Source organism: Sceloporus occidentalis, unplaced genomic scaffold, assembly GCF_023333645.1.
Source record: "Sceloporus occidentalis isolate IW3139 unplaced genomic scaffold, rSceOcc1.0.p SCAF_89, whole genome shotgun sequence".
Lineage (NCBI taxonomy): Eukaryota > Metazoa > Chordata > Lepidosauria > Squamata > Phrynosomatidae > Sceloporus > Sceloporus occidentalis.
This window is the reverse complement of record NW_028317069.1, coordinates 260001-278690: the sequence shown is the minus strand read 5'-3', so window position 1 is coordinate 278690 and position 18690 is coordinate 260001. Positions and strand designations below refer to the sequence as shown.

Sequence of the window (18690 nt, the reverse complement as noted above, 5' to 3'; positions counted from 1 at the left end):
TAGCCAGATCGAATGGAATTCCTGCTAGGCTGGAGATAAGACTGATATCGTCGTGAGACTCGTGACTAGTAGAAGTGCGAGCAGGAAGAACAGACTCTGCACTTGGCCTCTCAGTCTTAGGCTCCTCTGCTACCTCCCTAGGTGGAGTTCCACTATGTGTAGCCCTCTCTCTAACTGTCTTTACCAAAATTTTGTAAGGACTTGGTGGCTTGCTAGAGGTACTAGGAGGACATGGCGTGGCGGTACCGGTGGGAACAGTAGGTGCAGCACTAGTGGTGGTAGAGGCGGGGGTGTTGGTGGTGGTGGTTTTCCCTACAAAGGACTGAGATCGCATTGGTTTGGGACCCCTGCTGGGAGTCTTGCTGCTAATTTGGCTCTGCTTGGTACCTTGCATGCTGCTTGGGGCAAAAGGCACTTCTTTTTACTCACTGGGCTAGTAGAAGTACTAGTTGTGCTACCCTTTAACTTTGAACGTGCTTCTGGTGCTTTAGGCTTTCCGTAAAAAAACATAGAGCTTGTGGGCCTAGCCGCACTACTGCTGCCTGCTTTCGGTGCCTTTCCTTTACTTGATGATCCTTCAAGCAATGCTTCCCCAAATGATAAGCGAGAGCTTGGCCTACTTGGCCGACTAGACTGACGCAAAGGCTGCATCTTAGAACTGGTGGTGGTGCTGGTGGTGGTGGTAGATGGAGCTTGTTCCTCCTTAGTCCCAAAAGGAGGATCCATTTCAAATTTTGTGTTGTGTGTGTAGTGTAGTGTTTTAAAAAACTTTAACCCCTTGACTGCTAACGACGGCATGGTGATGCCGCATGTATTCGTAGCACAAGACTGGAGTGCGCAAGACATAAATGAACTTTGCGTTTTTAACGTAATTTTTTAATTTTTTTTATTTTATAAGTGTGATATTCATTTATTTGTTGTGCACGTCAGATTTGTGATACAAATACAAATAAGACCTCATTTGCTGCGGCTGGGGGTGTAGTTTCTAAAAATATATAGTTTTGTTGGCATATTTTAACATCCCAGGCAGCTAGAGCTGTTTAATTGACGCCAGCCATGCATTAAATGTAAAGATGTCTTTAGTGATAGTCTAATAAATTTAACTTTTAGCAATAAAATATTAGAAAAACGCAGTCTACTGTTCTCAATTTCTGTTTATTTTAGACCGGTTACCTACTACAAATACTTAGCAGAACAGCTTTTGATATTGGAGTTTAGAAAAATACAATCACAAACTAGTTTTTATTGAGTCGGAAGTGAAAAATTACACTTTCCCCCCTCATTTTTGGCTATATTTTGCAAACCTGATGAGACATACACATATAATCATGGAATCTGCTTGGTGTGCTGAAAAAAACAATATATGGTTTTTATAGTTTATTCCCAAGAAATTTACTGATAAACGCGTTTAAACGTGAGATGCACCAAAATGCCGCGAACCAGTTTAGCACCAGGGTGGGAAATGGTTTAGCAGCCAAGGGGTTGAAAAAAAAAGGGGGGGATTAAAAAATGAAAGACTTTGAATTTACACGGGCCTAAAAGCCTATCCTACTACTATGCTAAACCTCAACTATATTAGTATTCTAGTCTAACTCTAGGCAGACGCTCTCAAGCCCACTAAGCTAAAGTGAGGTTAAGTTATATATAATATAATATTATTAATAGATTAGAATTACTTATATTAGGGATTATAGATAGACTATAGTTTATGAATTAGAAAGAATTACTTATATATATTATACATTATGAATGAGAATTTATATTATATTATATAATATATTATAGATTAAGAAGATTAAAGATTAGAATAATTTTAGTACTACAGCTAGTAGCTTGAAGCTTTGCTTAGTACAGTTGTTGTGGTCACACAGTCAATTTTTCTTGAAAAGAAATGAGAAATAAAATAAAATGTCACAGCAAAACAGTTAGCTTCACTGCTTGCTGAAACACACAGCACTTATGCGGCTGCACTCACTAGCCCAACAAGTTCACTTCACTGATGGACTGAGGTGAGCAAAACACTAAGGGTACTTTTAATACAATTGAAATAAAATGTAAAATAAATGAGAAAATCTTTGCAAAACAGTTAACGTCACTGCTTGCTGATCAAAAAAGAACACAGCGCTTAAGCGGCTGCAGTCGCTAGCCCAACAAGTTCCCTTCACTGATGGACAGAGGTGAGCAAAACAAATGAAATAAAATGAAAGATTATTAATTCAGAAAAACTGACTTGGTCTCTTGCTGTTGCTAAAACAAAGCACAAACTATAGAGCTGCAGCAGCAGTACTAATAAGATTAGCTGAACTATACGCTAGTAGTAATTAATATTATTTCTTTTATTTATAGCTAATTTAATTAACTATTCAGATAAGAATTATAGAATTATTGATATTAATTAATGATTTTAGATTAGACACTAGTAGATGTCTTGAATGTCTACAGTACACTCTACACTAGTGTACTATAGTATATAACAGGGGTGTCCAAGTTTTTTATGCAGTGGGCCACTTCATCAGAATTGTATACGTGCGCGGGCCGCACTCATTTTTCACTGTGACAAAAAATATGGCTTTTAATAAAATATGCAGATTAAAATAAAATAAAACGACACAAAACCTTTACTCTTCCTCTCACTGATTCCTGGGCCTTGAAAGTTTTGCGTCTACAAATTCAGGATTCCCTAGATTTATTCTAGGGATGAACTAAAATGAAAATTCTGGACCAAAACATTCAGGGTTCACTTAGCCAAAACCGAAAATGACCCCCACCTTTAGAAATAATAATAAAAATTCACATGTTTAATAAAAGTAGGTAACACACAATTGGACAAAATTAGCAATATGACTTGGCATGATAGGAGTGTGATTGCTAACAGCAATCACACTCCTATCATGCCAAGTCAGCCAATACACGCTGGTACAGGGTGGCTGTAAGTGATGTGCAGACCCCATACTGCTGGCAGCATCAATACACAAGGGGGGCAGCTAGCCAGGTTTCAGCATGTACTGGCTGACTTGGCATGATAGGAGTGTGATTGCTAACAGCAATCACAGTCCCATCATGCCTAGGTTCCAGCACTTACACATCCATCCAGTAAATGCTGGAACCTAGGCATTATGGGACTGTGATTGCTGTTAGTAATCACACTCCTATCATGCCAAGTCAGCCAGTACATGCTGGTACAGGGTGGCTGTAAGTGCAGACCCCATACTGCTGGCAGCATCACTACACAAGGGGGGCAGCTGGCCAGGTTTCAGCATGTACTGGCTGACTTGGCATGATAGGAGTGTGATTGCTAACAGCAATCACAGTCCCATCATGCCTAGGTTCCAGAACTTACACATCCATGCTATCACACACACACACACTCATTTATTCATATAATCATTCATTCACAGATTCATTCCCTCAATCACACACACTCATTCAAACACCCTCCCCACCCCCTTACCTGCACTGCAGCTCCTCGATGCCGCTCACAGACTTCAGCAGGGGGCGCGGCCTCCCTCTGCCTTCTCTGCTAAAGCACAGAGGAAGTAGGATGTCACGTGAACTCCGCTTCCTCTGTGCAGTCCAGAAGACCCTCCCGCAAGTAAGTAGCAGGGCTTGAGGTGCGGCTTACAGTACAGTTGATGAAGAATTAAATAACAAAAATATTAAATTAATCAAATTATTATTATTAAATATATTAATTAAGTAGAACTGAAGTGAGGAAGAGTACACTGTGAGAAATGGCAGGCTGAGGCTTACCAGTCTCACACAGAACAGAACAATCTCTCTCTGTTACGCTCGGATGCGGCACAGCAGTGTCGCCAAAGCAGTCACAGCGAAAAATGAATGGATCTCTCAGGCAAGCTCTGGTCTTATAAAGGTGCCTTCAGAATTCAAACAACAGGAACACAGGCATTGGACGAGACCCTTAGCGTGACGTCACCAGAGTGAGCTGATTGGACAGATGAGGATCAGCTCACTCCTGAAATTTTGGCGGCTGTGCGGCAAAAACGAAGATTCTTTGTGGTTGTGAGTCTTTGTCTTCTCCTACGGTTTGCCGGCACTGTATTCTCTTTGGCGCGTCTTCGGAACGAACAATAAAATGGCCTCTTTCTGCTCGTTTTCATGTTCGCCCGAAGACGAATGCGCAAGTCTAGTTAAGGGCTGCAACAACTAATCGATATAATCGATAATGAAATTCGTTGCCAACGAATTTCATTATCGATTAGTTGAATCGATTATTATCGATTATAAAATGAGGGTTTTTTCAGAGCAAACGCTCTGAAAAATACCCCTCATTATATAATCCGTTTAGTCTGACTCACAGCAGCAGCTCCTACTTACCAGCCCCTCCCTGTAATCACTGTGACAACTGGCCCCGCCCCCTTCCTTCTCCCAGAAGGCCAGAACCACATGGCTGTGACACTCATCTAACTGTAAGTATACAATTAATATTTGGGCTGCTGAAAGTTAGGGGAGGTGGGGGTTAATTTAGGGGCAGTTATGGTTAATGGGGTGTTTAGGGTTCATTTAGGGGCAGTTATGGTTAATGGGGTGTTTAGGGGCAGCTATGGTTAATGGGGTGTTTAGGGTTAATTTAGGAGCAGCTGTGGTTAATGGGGTGTTTGGGGTTAATTTGAGGCAGTTGTGGTTAATAGGGTCTTTAGGGTTAATTTAGGGGATGCTGTGGTTAATGGGGTGTTTAGGGTTAATTTAGGGGCAGTTATGGTTAATAGGGTGTTTAGGGTTAATTTAGGGTAGTTGTTTTGATGGGGTATTTAGAGTTAATTTAGGGGTAGTTATGGTTAATGGGGTGTTTAGGGTTAATTTAATGATGAGGACTGAGGGTTAATTTGATTAATTTAATAAAGTTAACTTAAGGTGCAGTTAGAGATAAAGGGGGGGCAAAGTAAGGGGAATCTAAATCCTGGGGGCAGTGAAGATTAACCCAGTACTTATTTATAAAAGTATGGTGTCGGTGTGCTGTGAACGGGTCTGTGACTCTATCAGGCATATCAGGGGAGGACGGAGTGACATATCTGGGGGTATAAGGCATATACATTATATAAGGCATATGTGGGGAGGGCAGCGTGGCATGTCTGGGAGGTAGTGTGGCATGTCTGGGGAGGATGGAGTGGTGTATCAGGGGGTATAAGGCGTATCAGGCACAGTGGCATATGTGGGAGGCAGCGTGGAGTGGTATATGTGGGAGGCAGCGTGGAGTGGCTTATGTGGGAGGCAGCGTGGAGTGGCATATGTGGGAGGCAGCGTGGAGTGGCATATGTGGGAGGCAGCGTGGGGGGCAGCGTGGAGTGGCATATGTGGGAGGCAGCGTGGCAAGCCTGGGCTCAAATGTGCATAAATTGGGGGGGGGCTGGTTGGGAAATAAAGACAAGAAATGCATTTTATCAAAGTTTTTTTTTATTCTGCTGTTTGTATTTAACAATTTGTTTATTAAATTATTTTAAATAAATGAAAAATTTACATTCATTTTTTTTATCCGATTAATCGATTAATCGAAAAAATAATCGGCCAACTAATCGATTATGAAAATAATCGTTAGTTGCAGCCCTAGTCTAGTTTTCACATGAAAAGATATTATAAAACATTGTCCAAAAATGTGGGGATTGTACTCACTTTTGTGAGATAATGTATGTTCACATGCTAACCCCCCCCATCACAAACATACCCACATGTGCATTCTTTAAATAAAATACCCAGATATACAAACACACTAACGTAACCAAACACACACATCCACACACTGACATACACATATACACATGCTAACATACCAGAAGACACATGTTCACACACTGACATAACTCCCACATACTAACATACCCATCCACACTGACACACACTAACATACTCAGACACAATGATACCCACAGATGTACTAATATACTAAAACACATGCTTACACACTAACATACACGCACTTTTGCTAACATACCAGGCAAAATAGCAGGCAGCACTGAAGCAGGGGGGGGGGTCTGAGGAAAGAGGCCTCGGTCTCCCTTAATTTTGGTCCAATTAGAGGGAGGGAGAGAACTGTCCCGCTCACAAGGAAAGTTTCCGATCTATTTGTGAAAGTCCAGAATGTCTTGTCTCTTATGCGCCAAGGTGTCTGCGATTTCCTCGGTAGCGCCATTCTTCCTTATTCAGTATACGGCAGCGGCCTGCAATGTCTACAAATAAGAAAAGATCAATCACTGTATCTTTTTATCTCCTGTAAATAAAGCAAAGTCCAGGCTCCTGGTGTAATATAGATTGGTATCCCAGCTGCACAAACATACAGTTATTAATAAAAGTTTTAATATAGCGCAGATCCCAACGTTTCCAGTGGATTTTGTTCCCCATTTATTATGAATGTAGCCGTGCAAATAGACCATTTTCACTGTCGCCTCTGATACGGGAAGCAGGCGTGTCCGCTTGTACGCGTGCATTTGAAACGTTATTACCGTGGATTACTGTTTGAGCGGAGACGTTGCTGGTCACCTCAAAGGGAGGACAAGGGGACCAAGCTATTTTTTATTAGTAGTCTCTGATTAAAAAATCTGTTTTCAAGATCTTGTGTTGTTTGAAGTTTTCGTTTTTGTCCCATAACATGTTTTCAGGCCCCTGTCCATCAGCGATTTGTTTCTCGCTCAGTTATCTGAGCCCGGTGTAGCCGACAAACAGCCGGACTCGGTAACGGGAGGACAATGTCTTTGGCTAGCCCTGCCTTTTACAATATATTGCCTCTGGAGATTGGGAACACATTATTACGTGGAGTAAAGCTGGCAATAGATGCCATAAAGCAGTTTTTCGAGAGACAACATAGGATGCTATGCCCTGTGCGCAGCTCTTTCATGTATTTTTCAGTTGTATGTTTGATAGAGATGTTTGGATCAGGCCCCCGGATAACAGCGTAGGTAAATGGACAGGGAGCATGTGTGTGTGTGGGTGAGTGTGTGCTTGTGGTATGGGTGTCTTTTGATTGGGGGTATGTAAATGTAGGGGCGGAAGTCCCTAGGGCAGTGATGGCGAACCTATGCCATTTGGGGTGACACGCGCAGGATTTCATGCGATTCATCCTCGGCTCCTGCACGGCCGCCGAGGATGAAAGAATCTGTGCACCCAGCAGCCGTGTGCGATGGCCGTCTAGTGATGGGAGCAGTGTGAGGGGAGAAAGCTCCGCCCCCTCGCACTGACCTTTCACCCCTCACGCTGCTCCCATCACTATGCGGCCATCAGATTGCTGGGAATGTAATCTGAACGGCCGGTGCGTGCTGATGCCGCCGGCCGCCTCTGCTTCAATACTTTTTTTTTTACTTTATATGGCAAGCCGATCCAGCTTACCATATAAATAAAAAAAAAAGTGTTAAAGTAGCTCCGGCCGGCGGCATCAGCACGCGCCGGCCGTTTAGATTACATTCCCAGCAGTCTGATGGCTGCATAGTGATGGGAGCAGCGTGAGGTGGAAGCTCCGCCCCCTCGCACTCAGACTGCTGCAGCACCGGATGTCAGGTCAGTGGCATCCTGTCAGCATAGAGGAGAGCAGTGTGCAGCTACCAGGAAGTGAAGACAAGTAGAAGGTGAGTAAAATAATGTATTTTTTGTACTGTATAATGTTTTTTGTATTTGTTAAAAACAAAAAAAATCGGCATGTGTGTGTATGTAAGTGTGTCCCCCTATATGCCACTCTGCCTCCAGAAATGCCTTATACCCCCCTATATGCCACTCTGTCCCATGATATGCCTTTTAACCCCCTATATGGCAGAGTGGCATATAGGGGGTTAGAAGGCATATCATGGGACAGAGTGGCATATAGGGGGTATAAGGCATTTCTGGAGGCAGAGTGGCATATAGGGGGTTAGAAGGCATATCAGGGGGGCAGAGTGGCAAGCCTGGGGGCAGAGGTGCATGTTTTTTTGTCGAAGTGACACACCACGCGAGTTATGCTCGATTTTTTGCCGATTTTTGACACACCACGCCAAGAAGGTTGCCCATCACTGCCCTAGGGGATAAAGGGTGTGCTCTGGGTGACCCCGGTCATTGTCACTTTTTTCAGAGACGGCTAACAGACTTACCTGCTTCCCACCCTCCTTCTCTAAATGTTATGTGCTGACGACGTTCTTTTCTTTTGCCACAGCTGGCGGTTTGTGTGTCCTTGCCGGTCTGGTTTTGGTAAGTGATGGAGTGTGGATGCTGGTGTGAAGGAAGGCTCAATCCTCCCTTGACCTCTGGTGTTTTTGTTGGACGTGCCCACGGAGCTTATGGTCGGCTGGTGGTTAGCATTGGTTGCGACAGCGGAAGGTAGCTGTCATTTTTGTTTGGACGAGGGGGGGAGGCGAGCACCTGCGGTTTGGATTGTACAGTGGTGAGCGGCCGGCAAGGACGGGGTTAATTCATTTCCTGTGTTGGTCATGTTTGAATGTATAATGGATGACGTTGATTTGTATATTTGTATTTCTTGTGATGGTTTCTTGTGTGTTTATGTTTATTGGTTTATGGTGTTTAGGCCAACACAGTTTTGTTTGTGGTTATTGTTCATAAAATACGCTGTGGTCTGGTCTATCCAACTTTAGTCTCAGTTGGTTGGTGGTGCACGGTACGCACTACCTACATACATGAAAGAAATGTTCACAGCACTGTTACAAATCACAGGGAAGGCGGGCTTGGTTTTGATGTCATCTCATTGAAGTTATCTGTCTGCCCTTTTATGCAAATTAACACAGTCTCTCCATCACACATATTTGAATAAGTGATGCCCTTTAGTGAAAACTTTCATACGTTGGGATTTCGAGTCACACAGCCTTTCAAGACCTGAAGAAGAGACAACTGAATTTGTGAAAGCTCTTGTGAGCACATCTTACTGTTACCGCTGGCTCTGTCGTTATTCTCTTATATTTACAGGAATGTGAACTATTTTGGGAAGCGGTGAAAGTTCCTGTCTTTTCCCGATTAACGGGCTGTGCTTAATGTAATAAGAAATGCGTGGCCCCCCCGAGTCACCTGCGCTGTGCATCGGATGTGTTCCATGCACCACTAAACTACTGTTTTTGCTAATACTCTAGGAATGTTCTGTTGCAGCCATGACCTCCTCCTCTGTGTTACTGACCGTGTTGCCTCGTTATTTTCGTTGTAGGAGATTCCTTCACCCAGTTCCGTTTGGCTGACGAGAGGCAATGGGAGGCAGAGAATCCTTGCAATAAACAGGTTAGTTCATTCAGTGCATGTTACGCGAGAACTGTCATTCCGCGCGCACACCGGTTTCTCCAGCCTCTTCCCCAATCCTACATCTTCCAGTTCATCACACCATATAAAGTAGCGTCATGGTGTTACAGATTAAAGTGAGCGGTACATACGTATGCAGTAAATATATTTATGCTGATTGCACAGGGAAGGATAGCTTTCTGCATTAATATTCTCTGCTAATTCCCTCTAAGTTGCAGTGTTGCGGATAGGGTGATCTCCTCAGGCTACTATATGGTGATAGCAGCGCTTTCAGTGTAGATGAATGGTAGATATTTATTGGGTGTTGTTTGGATATTTTTGATGGTTTTGGGCAAATGCGTAGTGCCGTTACGCTCTACCGACATTCGATTTAAATACCGTGGCCGGTGTAATCCAACTCGTCGGCTTGTCGCTCTGTAATTGGATCCGGTTTTGTGCGGCGAGTATCTGGATCCTCTTAAACGGATGATGTGATCTAGTTTCCGCTTCTATTGAGACCGTGCCTTTGTTGATTACCCGACCTCTCCCATTCCTTCACACAGTGGGCCCTTTGGGAAGCGTGACTTGCTGAGCTTTACACGCATCTCTGTAAAGTTGCAAACATCCAGGTGTGTTTGGAGCTGTCTGCCAAGAGACATGACAGCCAAGTGGCAGGGATTCAAGCGATGGTTACAGAAATTAGATGTGATCTCTGAACATCGGCCATTAGCGGCTGCATCTCGTCGGAGGCAGCTCTGGCTGCGCTTGAATTCCCGATGACTCTGGTGTGTGCAGGTTTGTGCCGGGGAGTCCTCCTAATACACGTCCCGGTCTCACGGAGGAAAGATAAGCAGTCGGGCTCTTATCTGCGGTTGTAATTCCCACCTTAGATGCAGTGAACTTTCAAATCCGAACCGAGGGACAGCTTGCTATTGCCTTTAATGCCAGGGGCTCTGTCTGCATTACTTAGCATTTGCCTTTGCGATCTAGCGGCATACTAATTGAACGCAACGATGAGGCTTTGTGGGAAGCTCTCACCGGTTGGCGGAAATGCCGAGCATGATGGTAATCTTATAGCGGATGTGTCTTGGGTTGATTCCGGGACTTGTCCTTATATTGTCCTTGCGCTTATAATATTGCGCTCAAATAATCAAGGCAAGAAATGTCACTTGTTATTGTTGCTGTTGTCAAGCTTGACTTTAGAAAAAAAGCACTAAATCCTATACTAATTAAGTGAAATAGATGCGTAATGGAATAGATATTTATTCATTGAACCGATTTTAAGGTCTCCGTTAGATGGTTGATGGATCTTTGCGCCAGTCACCTTAATCAACGAGTAGCGGCCGGTTACCTCCATGGAGCGCATTCAGCTCTCTGTCTGTCCTTGTTCTGACACCAGAAATGCAATAGTTTGTGCCTTCCGGATTAATATTACTACGGCTCTTGTGTGTTACTGTCTCATAATTCTGCTGAATCCCTCGCTTGAGAGAAATGTAACGCAGTGTGATTTGAGCGTCTCCGTGCTCGGCACTTTTAGTTACACTTCCCTAGATTGTGTGACGTGGTACTCCTGGATAATGTGTAGTGATATTCCTAGTTTGTGTGATTATTGTTATGCTTTAGTTGTCCCCTCATGTGCTACCCCGTCCATGTGCCTTATGTCCTGCCCATGGACTTTAACCCCTCGTAGGCCGGACCATCAACCCGACCACGGCACTATTGTATCGAGATACCCCACGAGGAGGTATGGACCGTGGTCGGTTTGGGGTGGAAGCCACCTGTAGAACGGTTCCTGTTAGCACAGGATATCCTGCCCCCTCGGGATCACCCTGGGAATGACGGTTACATTTTTTCGGACGTTGCGGGGCCCAGGTGTCGCGCCGGACTGTCTGTGCTTGGTGGGAAGATGTGGACCTGGTTTTTGGTTTGTTTCTCACTTAACCTGTATATAAGCCTGTGTGTTCCCCCTATGAAGTTAGTTCCCGTTTAACCTCACTACGAGTCGTGTCTTGTTATTGAGGTAAGACTCTGCGCTGCCCTTATCAGGGCGGTAGAGCGCTGTATTTGCTCTACTTCCTTATACTATGGTGCCGCTGAGGTTCTTGAGAGGCTGTGTCCTCTGCTATGATCTTTTTTTTGTCCCTTTCAGGACAATAGCCCCATTGTGTAGGTCAGCTTTGACTAGCCACAGCGGTGAGGCAGCCCCTTTTGTCTACATGCTGGGTCTGTGTTGCGGCGAAGGGGTTAATCGCTGGTGGCCATGGGGCGGAGGAAGCAAGGTTTGGCGGGTGTACCCAGTCGGGGTGCAGGTCTGTCCCGCCACAACACCTCTGCATTCCAAACAACCGCTGAGTGGCTGCGAGCGGGATAGAAAGCCTAATGAATTCAAAGGGGCCGGCTTGCACACACCGTGCCACCCAATTGTCGTTGCTCAGCATTTTGTCCCAGGTCTTAAAAGGGGTGGGACGAAGAGCCATTGGGTGGCGCGGTGTGTGCATACCGGCCCCTTTAACTTAATGAATTCCGCCTTACTAACCTTCGGGGGCCCCCCCTCTGAGCTTTAAATCATCCACGGTGTGACGACGCATCCGACATGGTGCGGTTTGTTAATATTATACGCAGTGCGTTTGTCATGAAAGTTTCAGCACCCACTCTGTCTCCTGCGTGAGGCCTCCAGCTCGGTTGCGGTGCAGGCGTGTCTTGCTGATCTCTGGAATATGATGTCATATTCTGGCGGTCAGCAGCAGTGAAGCAGCGCGCACTGCGGCAGAGAAAAGAGAAAGAGGCCTTGTGCTCTCACCGCAGGACTTCCGGAAGGTAAGTGAACTACCAGGGGGGGGGGGGTAGCTAGTGAGGAAGAGTGTTAAGAATTATGAAATAAAGAGTGAGATAATAAATGAATTAGCGTGTGGCTAAATTATCTGAATGAGGGAGAGAATGAATTTGTGTGAGTGAGAGAATAAATGATGTGAATGAAAGTGTCAGTTGGTGAGCGACTGTAAAAGTGTTTGTGTGTATCATAGATGTCTAATTGATTTGTGGAAAGGCAAAGAGGGTGCATGTGCATTGGGGAAAAAGATGGCATAGGACAGGCTCCTTGGAGACAAAGTTGACTTGTGCTGGGCTGTTTGGGGACAAAGGTGTTTTGTGTGTGATGTGGTTGCCGGTCAGGTTCTATGCGGGCAGTGTGGACGCCAAGGCAACCTGTGAGCTGGGGTTTGATCTATATTTCTGGGTGTGTGAAGCGGGTTCCAAGGAAATGCTTGCATAGGGTCCATTTTTATAAATATAAAATGTATGTGTAATATTTATATATATACTTTGACAGTTGGGGCTAATATTAATATAGATCGGCAGCAGGGTGTAACTTTAAAGAAACGGAGCGGTTCATCTCTTGACTTCAAAGTGACAAGTACATATTAAGGAGTTGAAAAAGCATGGCTAATGCACACATCTGTGTGTGTAATTTCATGGGTGTCGTAGTGGAATGTAGAATGTTTGGAATGTCAGAACTAAAATGTGGTCACTCTCGGTCCGCGGTAGTGGAATTTAAAGATGGCCGCACGTCCAGCGGCCTTCTGACTGTAGGGCGTCCCTCCGCTCTTCCTCTTCTGGCCACCTGCGGACTAGGAAGATGATTTAAAAAGATGGCCGCATATACTGTGGCATCTTTAATTCTATAGAGATGGAGTGCTCGCCTCCCCCCGGCCTCGACGGCACCTCTCAGCTCTTACCAATGCAATGTTCTAAATACTAGAGCTGAAATGTGCAGAATAAGAACCCAGGCAAGAACATATTGGACTTCCATTGCATAAGGTTTCCCCTCCCTGTCGCTCAAGGTTTTGAAGTTTCCCTCAACCGCTTTTCACGATTATATCCATTATCCTCCCCCATATAGCACCTATCCCCCCCACTGCATTGGGGGGAGGGGGGCAGTGGCTGTAGTGGAGGAAATATAAGCTAGTAGTGGGGGCAACAGGGCTAGTGGGCCCTCAACTGCAAGCCCCCCCCCCCTACAAGCCTCTGTACTTCCCAGTTTTTGCATTTGGTTGGCGGTAAGGCAGAAGGATGGGTCCACTATTATATTTTCTGCAAAGGGCCCACCAGAGCCTAGAATTGGCCCGGGGGGGGGGAGGGGTGGTTATATGGGGTGTATAAGGCTTTTCTGGAGGCAGAGTGCCCCATGATATGCCTTTTAACCCCCTATATGCCACTCTACCTCCAGAAATGATGAAGCCTGCACCATATAGGGCAGGGTGACATGAAGGTGTGGGGACTGAGTAAAGGTAATTTACCTAGGCTTTAATAGGAGTGGGGTCAATAAAAGGTCAGCGTTTAAAAAAAAAAAAAAGCTGACGCTTGCCGCCTTTTTCGGGTGTCTCGTGCCGGCTCGCGAGTGTCTCGCGCTGCGCTTAGATAGGTTGCGCCCTGCCTCGCGCTGCGCTAAGGGCGGGAAATCTATCTATATAAGGAGCGTCCCTGAGGTGTCTGGTTTACTTACCTGGCGTACCGCCTAGCCGATACTGCACCGTCCTGGAGAAGCGGTGCGCTGAAGATGGACGAGCTGATGAAGATGCTTCAGGTTCGGGTAGCGGAGAGAGGTGAAGAACGGCTGCGCGGATGTCTTCAGGCTGCTGCATCTTCGGACGAACTACCAGTGCATCCGTGCTGTGCTGGAGAAGAGGAGGAGACTGCGGAGGTGGAGACGGAGGCGGTTTATATATCGGAGGAACTCCCGCTCGAGGGCGCATCATCGCGGCGAGTGTTATCAGGTGACCGGGCTTCTGTTACGTCGGATAGACGCGTCAAACCCGGAAGAAGAGCGTGCCGGTTTAGCTGTGAATACGGTAAATGAAGCTGCGGTTGCTTTGATTGACATTTTGAGGAAAGTGCAGGAGAAAAGTCCAGCTCGGGTCTGGGTTCCTGAAAATTAGGTTTTACGGTCTAGCGTGGTTAATGTGTCGTGTGTGTAGGAGGTGATGTCTTGTGAAGTTTCACCCCTTGGTTTTCATCTGAGTAAGACAGTTAAAGAAAAAATCTGGAACAATGAAGATTTAGATATTTTGTCTCTATTACCTGCTTCCAAAGAGTTTCTTCTTAAGAATGACAAGGATGAAGCAAGATGTAGACCGGTGGTAGGGTCATTTAATAACTGGTTACAGTCTTTTTGTATACTAGCTAGTGTGTATTGTGAAAATCATAGTGAGAGTTGTACGGGTCTTTTTCAGCATCTTGATACTGTGTTAGAAGCTTCTAAACGTTTTGGTGGCCTGGCTTGGTTTTATTATGATGAAACCTTTAGGCCAAAACTGTCGGTTCATAAGAACTTAAAGTGGGGGATGAAAGATGTGGGATCGTGGATCGGCGTCATGTTACCCCAGAAACATACCAATAGTCTCAGGCCCGTTGGAAATGCAGCTATGCATCCTAGACAGAAAGGTGTTTGTTGGGCGTTTAATGAGAACCAGTGTGAATGGCCCAACACTTGTAAATTCAAACACGAGTGTACGGTTTGTGCTGGAAATCATCCGGCTTTTCGATGTTTTCGGAAATATTTCCCGAATGTCGGAAAGGATATGTCGAAAAGCAGTGACTCCGGTGAAGCCGGCAAGTCTGCTTCCATTTTTAAAGCGGTACCCAAACAGACAGATGGCTGATTTCTTACGCAGTGGTTTTTTGGCAGGTTTCAGAATTCCTATGTATGATAAAAAAGGTTTTGTTTGGGTGGATAATTAAAAATCTGTGCAGGACAATAAGGAGGTGGTTAAAGCTAAGATTGATAAAGAATTGCTTCTGGGGAGGATAGCGGGACCTTTTATTGAACCTCCTTTTAGTCCTTTCCCTATGGTGATTCATTGAATGATGAAATTGCGAAAGAAGAATTTTCGGTGCATTATGCATCTTTTGCCGAGGCCCTTAAGTGGGTTAGAGCTTTGGCTAAAGCTAGTTTGCTGGCTAAAGTTGATATTGAAGGGGCTTTTTGGCTTTTGCCTATTCATCCGGAGTGTTTCCCAACATTAGGTTTTCAATTTGAGAGTTTATTTGATTTTGATAAGTGTCTGACAATGGCCTGTTTGGTTTCGTGCTTTTATTTAGAAGCTTTTTTTGTCATTTTTAGAGTGGGTTTTGAAGGATATTTCGGGTTTTGCGTCTATGGTACATTATTTAGATGATTTTTTATTTATGGGAAAAGCGGCTTCAGATGATTGTTTAGTGATGCTGGAAGCAAAACGAAAAAACGGTTTTTCCCACTACTCAGTTACAGTTTTTCGGGATAGTAATAGATTAGGACTGAAACAACGAATCGATAAAATTGATAATAATCGATAACGGAAATCGTTGTCGAGGATTTCCGTTATCGATTAATCGAGTGATCGATTCGTTGTTGATGCACTCGGCTCCTGTTACTTACCTCCGCAAGCGTTCCCCGCTTCTGCAGTCTCCGCCTTCTTTTAGTTACGGATGTGACGCGTTCCGGAGGTAAGTATTCTTCATGTCTGTGCGAGTGGCTCCATTTGCACAGAGCGATTCGCGGGGGTGGGGTTTCACGGGATGCAGGGCAGAGTGGGGGGGCAGGCCAGGGTAGGAGACTGAGTGCAGGGCAGAGTGGGGCTGGGGATGCAGGGCAGGGTGTGAGTGTGGGGGCAGGGCAGGAGACTGGGTGCAGGGCAGAGTGGGGGTGGGGATGCAGGGTGTGAGTGTGGGTGCAGGGCAGAGCGGGAGACTGGGTGTGATTGTGGGGGCAGGGCTGGGTGCAGGGCAGAGTTGGAGACTGGGTGCAGGGGCACAGTGCAAAGTGCCAGGGCTGGGTGCAAAGTGCCAGGGCTGGGGCAAAGTGCTTGGTGCAAAGTGCCAGGGCTGGGTGCAGAGTGCTGGGTGCAAAGTGCTGGGTGCAGAGTGCCAGGGCTGGGGCAAAGTTTCTTGAACAGTAATAGTCCACCTCTTTTCAGAATGTTTGGGGTTATTTTGTTTCATAAATATTGTGTTTGGGTTCTTGTACTTTGAAAATATTGTTTTTTTATTACATCATAACAAAATAAGAATGTTAACCCCTTCAATCCCGGAGCAATTTAGCCATTTTTGCACTATATCGGTTCAGCGATGATTCTCTTTTCCTGTGAATAGTGTACCCATATAAACTATATATTGTTTTTTCAAGGAGAGATAGAGCTTTCTTTTGATACCATAGTTGGATGATTAGCAGAAAATTTAGAATTAGAAATTTAGTAAAAACTAGCAAAAATGTGAAAAAAAATCTGTGTTTTTTTCATTTTCCCTCTGAATCTTCACAAAATTAGGTAAAGAGACAGAAAATTCCATCCAGATTTATCCATTTAGGTGTCCTGTAGATGTCGATGTGCCCAAAGTGCCCGTTCCCGGCCGCACAAGTTGCTCGCGGCCGGCCGGCAGTTTTGCTCTAAGTCCCCGTTTTTGGCAGGCCAAGTTGCTAGAAAAACCCTGGAAGTCAATGAGGTCGGATTTGCCGGCCGCATCCGACCCTCGCTCCATCGAGCTCGGCCTGCCTGGCTGGGTTTTCCCGGTGGTGTGGAACCCCGTCCTGTTTCGCCAGGGTCGTCAGGCACCCTCCGCCGGATATATAGGGGAGCGGATCAAGTTGCAGGGAGTCATGGCTCGCGCGGCCGGGGGTCCGCCACGGGAGCTCCCCGGACCTGGGGACGCCCAGCCCGGGTGCCGCACCGGCGGTCCAACCCGCCCATGTCCCGGGCCGGCTCCCGGGAACCCTACCGCCTGGTAGACGGCCGAGGGTCCCGCCGGGAGCTCCCCGGACCTGGGGACGCCCAGCCCGGGTGCCGCACCGGCGGTCCAACCCGCCCAGGTCCCGGGCCGGCTCCCGGGAACCCTACCGCCCGGTAGACGGCCGAGGGTCCCGCCGGGAGCTCCCCGGACCTGGGGACGCCCAGCCCTGGTGCCGCACCGGCAGTCCAACCCGCCTCTGGGCCCGCCGTCAAGCTTCTCGTAGCCGCTGGCCAAAGTCCCCGTTCCCGGCAGGCCAAGTTGCTCGCAACCGGCTGGCAGTTTTGCTCTAAGTCCCTGTTTTTGGCAGGCTAAGTTGCTTGAAAAACCCTGGAAGTCAATGAGGTCGGATTTGCCGGCCGCATCCGACCCTCGCTACATCGAGCTCGGCCTGCCTGGCCGGGTTTTCCCGGTGGTGTGGAACCCCGTCCCGTTTTGCCAGGGTCGTCAGGCACCCTCCGCCGGATATATAGGGGAGCTGCTCAAGTTGCAGGGAGTCGTGGCTGGCGCGATCGGCTCCCGCGGCCAGGGGTCCGCCACGGGAGTTCCCCGGACCACGGTAGACGGCCGAGGGTCCCGCCGGGAGCTCCCCGGACCTGGGGATGCCTGCGCCCCAGCCCGAGGTCTCTCCCTGGGCTTGGGGGAGAGAGCTGCCCTGGGTGCTGGACACCCTCCAGGCGACTGAGTTTGCTCGGCCCCGGACTCCCAGCGGCCCGAAGCTGCGGTTGTTGGGAGACCCTGGAAGTCAGTGATGTCTGATTTGCTGGCTGCATCCGACCCTTGCTCCGTTGGTCTTGACCTGCTGGAGCGGTGTATTCCTGGTGGTGTTGCGGAACTCCGCCACAGTTTGTCAGGGTCGTCAGGCACCCTATGCCAGATTTATAGGTGAGCGGTCGGCGTCGACCACCACGGCCAGGACAATGATTGATCTGGTGCCCCATGCTGGGCTGTGGAAGGTAACCCTTGCTCAGGCGGTCCCCAGCGGGCCCCCTGGAAGTCAATGAGGTTGGATTTGCCTGCCGCATCCACCCTCGCTCTGTTGATCTGGGCCTTCTCGACTGGGTTTTCCCGGTGGTGTCGTGGAACTCTGCCACGGTTCCCCAGGGTTGTCAGGCACCCTATGCCGGATTTATAGGTGAGCGGTCGGCGTCGACCACCACAACCAGGACAATGACCGATCTGGTGCCCCGTGCCGGGCTGGGGAAGGTAACCCTCGCTCAGGCGGACCCCGGTGGTCCCCCTGGTGCAGGCGAGTGGCCCACCTCCCTGTGCTCTCCCGGTGTGGCCCCTGGGTCCCCCGGGACCCCCACAGCCCAGCCTGTGGCCCAGCCTGCGGCCCCGAGGGCTCTCCCTGGGCTTGGGGGAGAGCTGCCCTGGGTGCTGCACACCCTCCAGGCGACTGAGTTTGCTCGGCCCCGGACTCCCAGCGGCCCGAAGCTGCGGTTGTTGGGCGACCCTGGAAGTCAGTGATGTCTGATTTGCTGGCTGCATCCGACCCTTGCTCCGTTGGTCTTGACCTGCTGGACCGGTGTTTTCCTGGTGGTGTTGCGGAACTCCGCCACAGTTTGTCAGGGTCGTCAGGCACCCTATGCCAGATTTATAGGTGAACGGTCGGAGTCGACCACCACGACCAGGACAATGATTGATCTGGTGCCCCATGCCGGGCCGTGGAAGGTAACCCTTGCTCAGGCGGTCCCCAGCGGGCCCCCTGGAAGTCAATGAGGTTGGATTTGCCTGCCGCAT

General features: G+C 47.5%; 1 protein-coding gene across 1 annotated transcript in view; it reads left to right on the top strand.

Moving 5' to 3' along the window:
* Positions 1-18690, top strand: part of LOC149284635 (cell death regulator Aven-like) — a 196780-nt gene that overhangs the window by 136006 nt on the left and 42084 nt on the right. The window contains exon 3 of the mRNA XM_089496282.1: positions 9125-9195. Coding sequence (XP_089352408.1) covers positions 9125-9195 — 71 coding nt within the window. The remainder of the gene's footprint in view (positions 1-9124; positions 9196-18690) is intronic.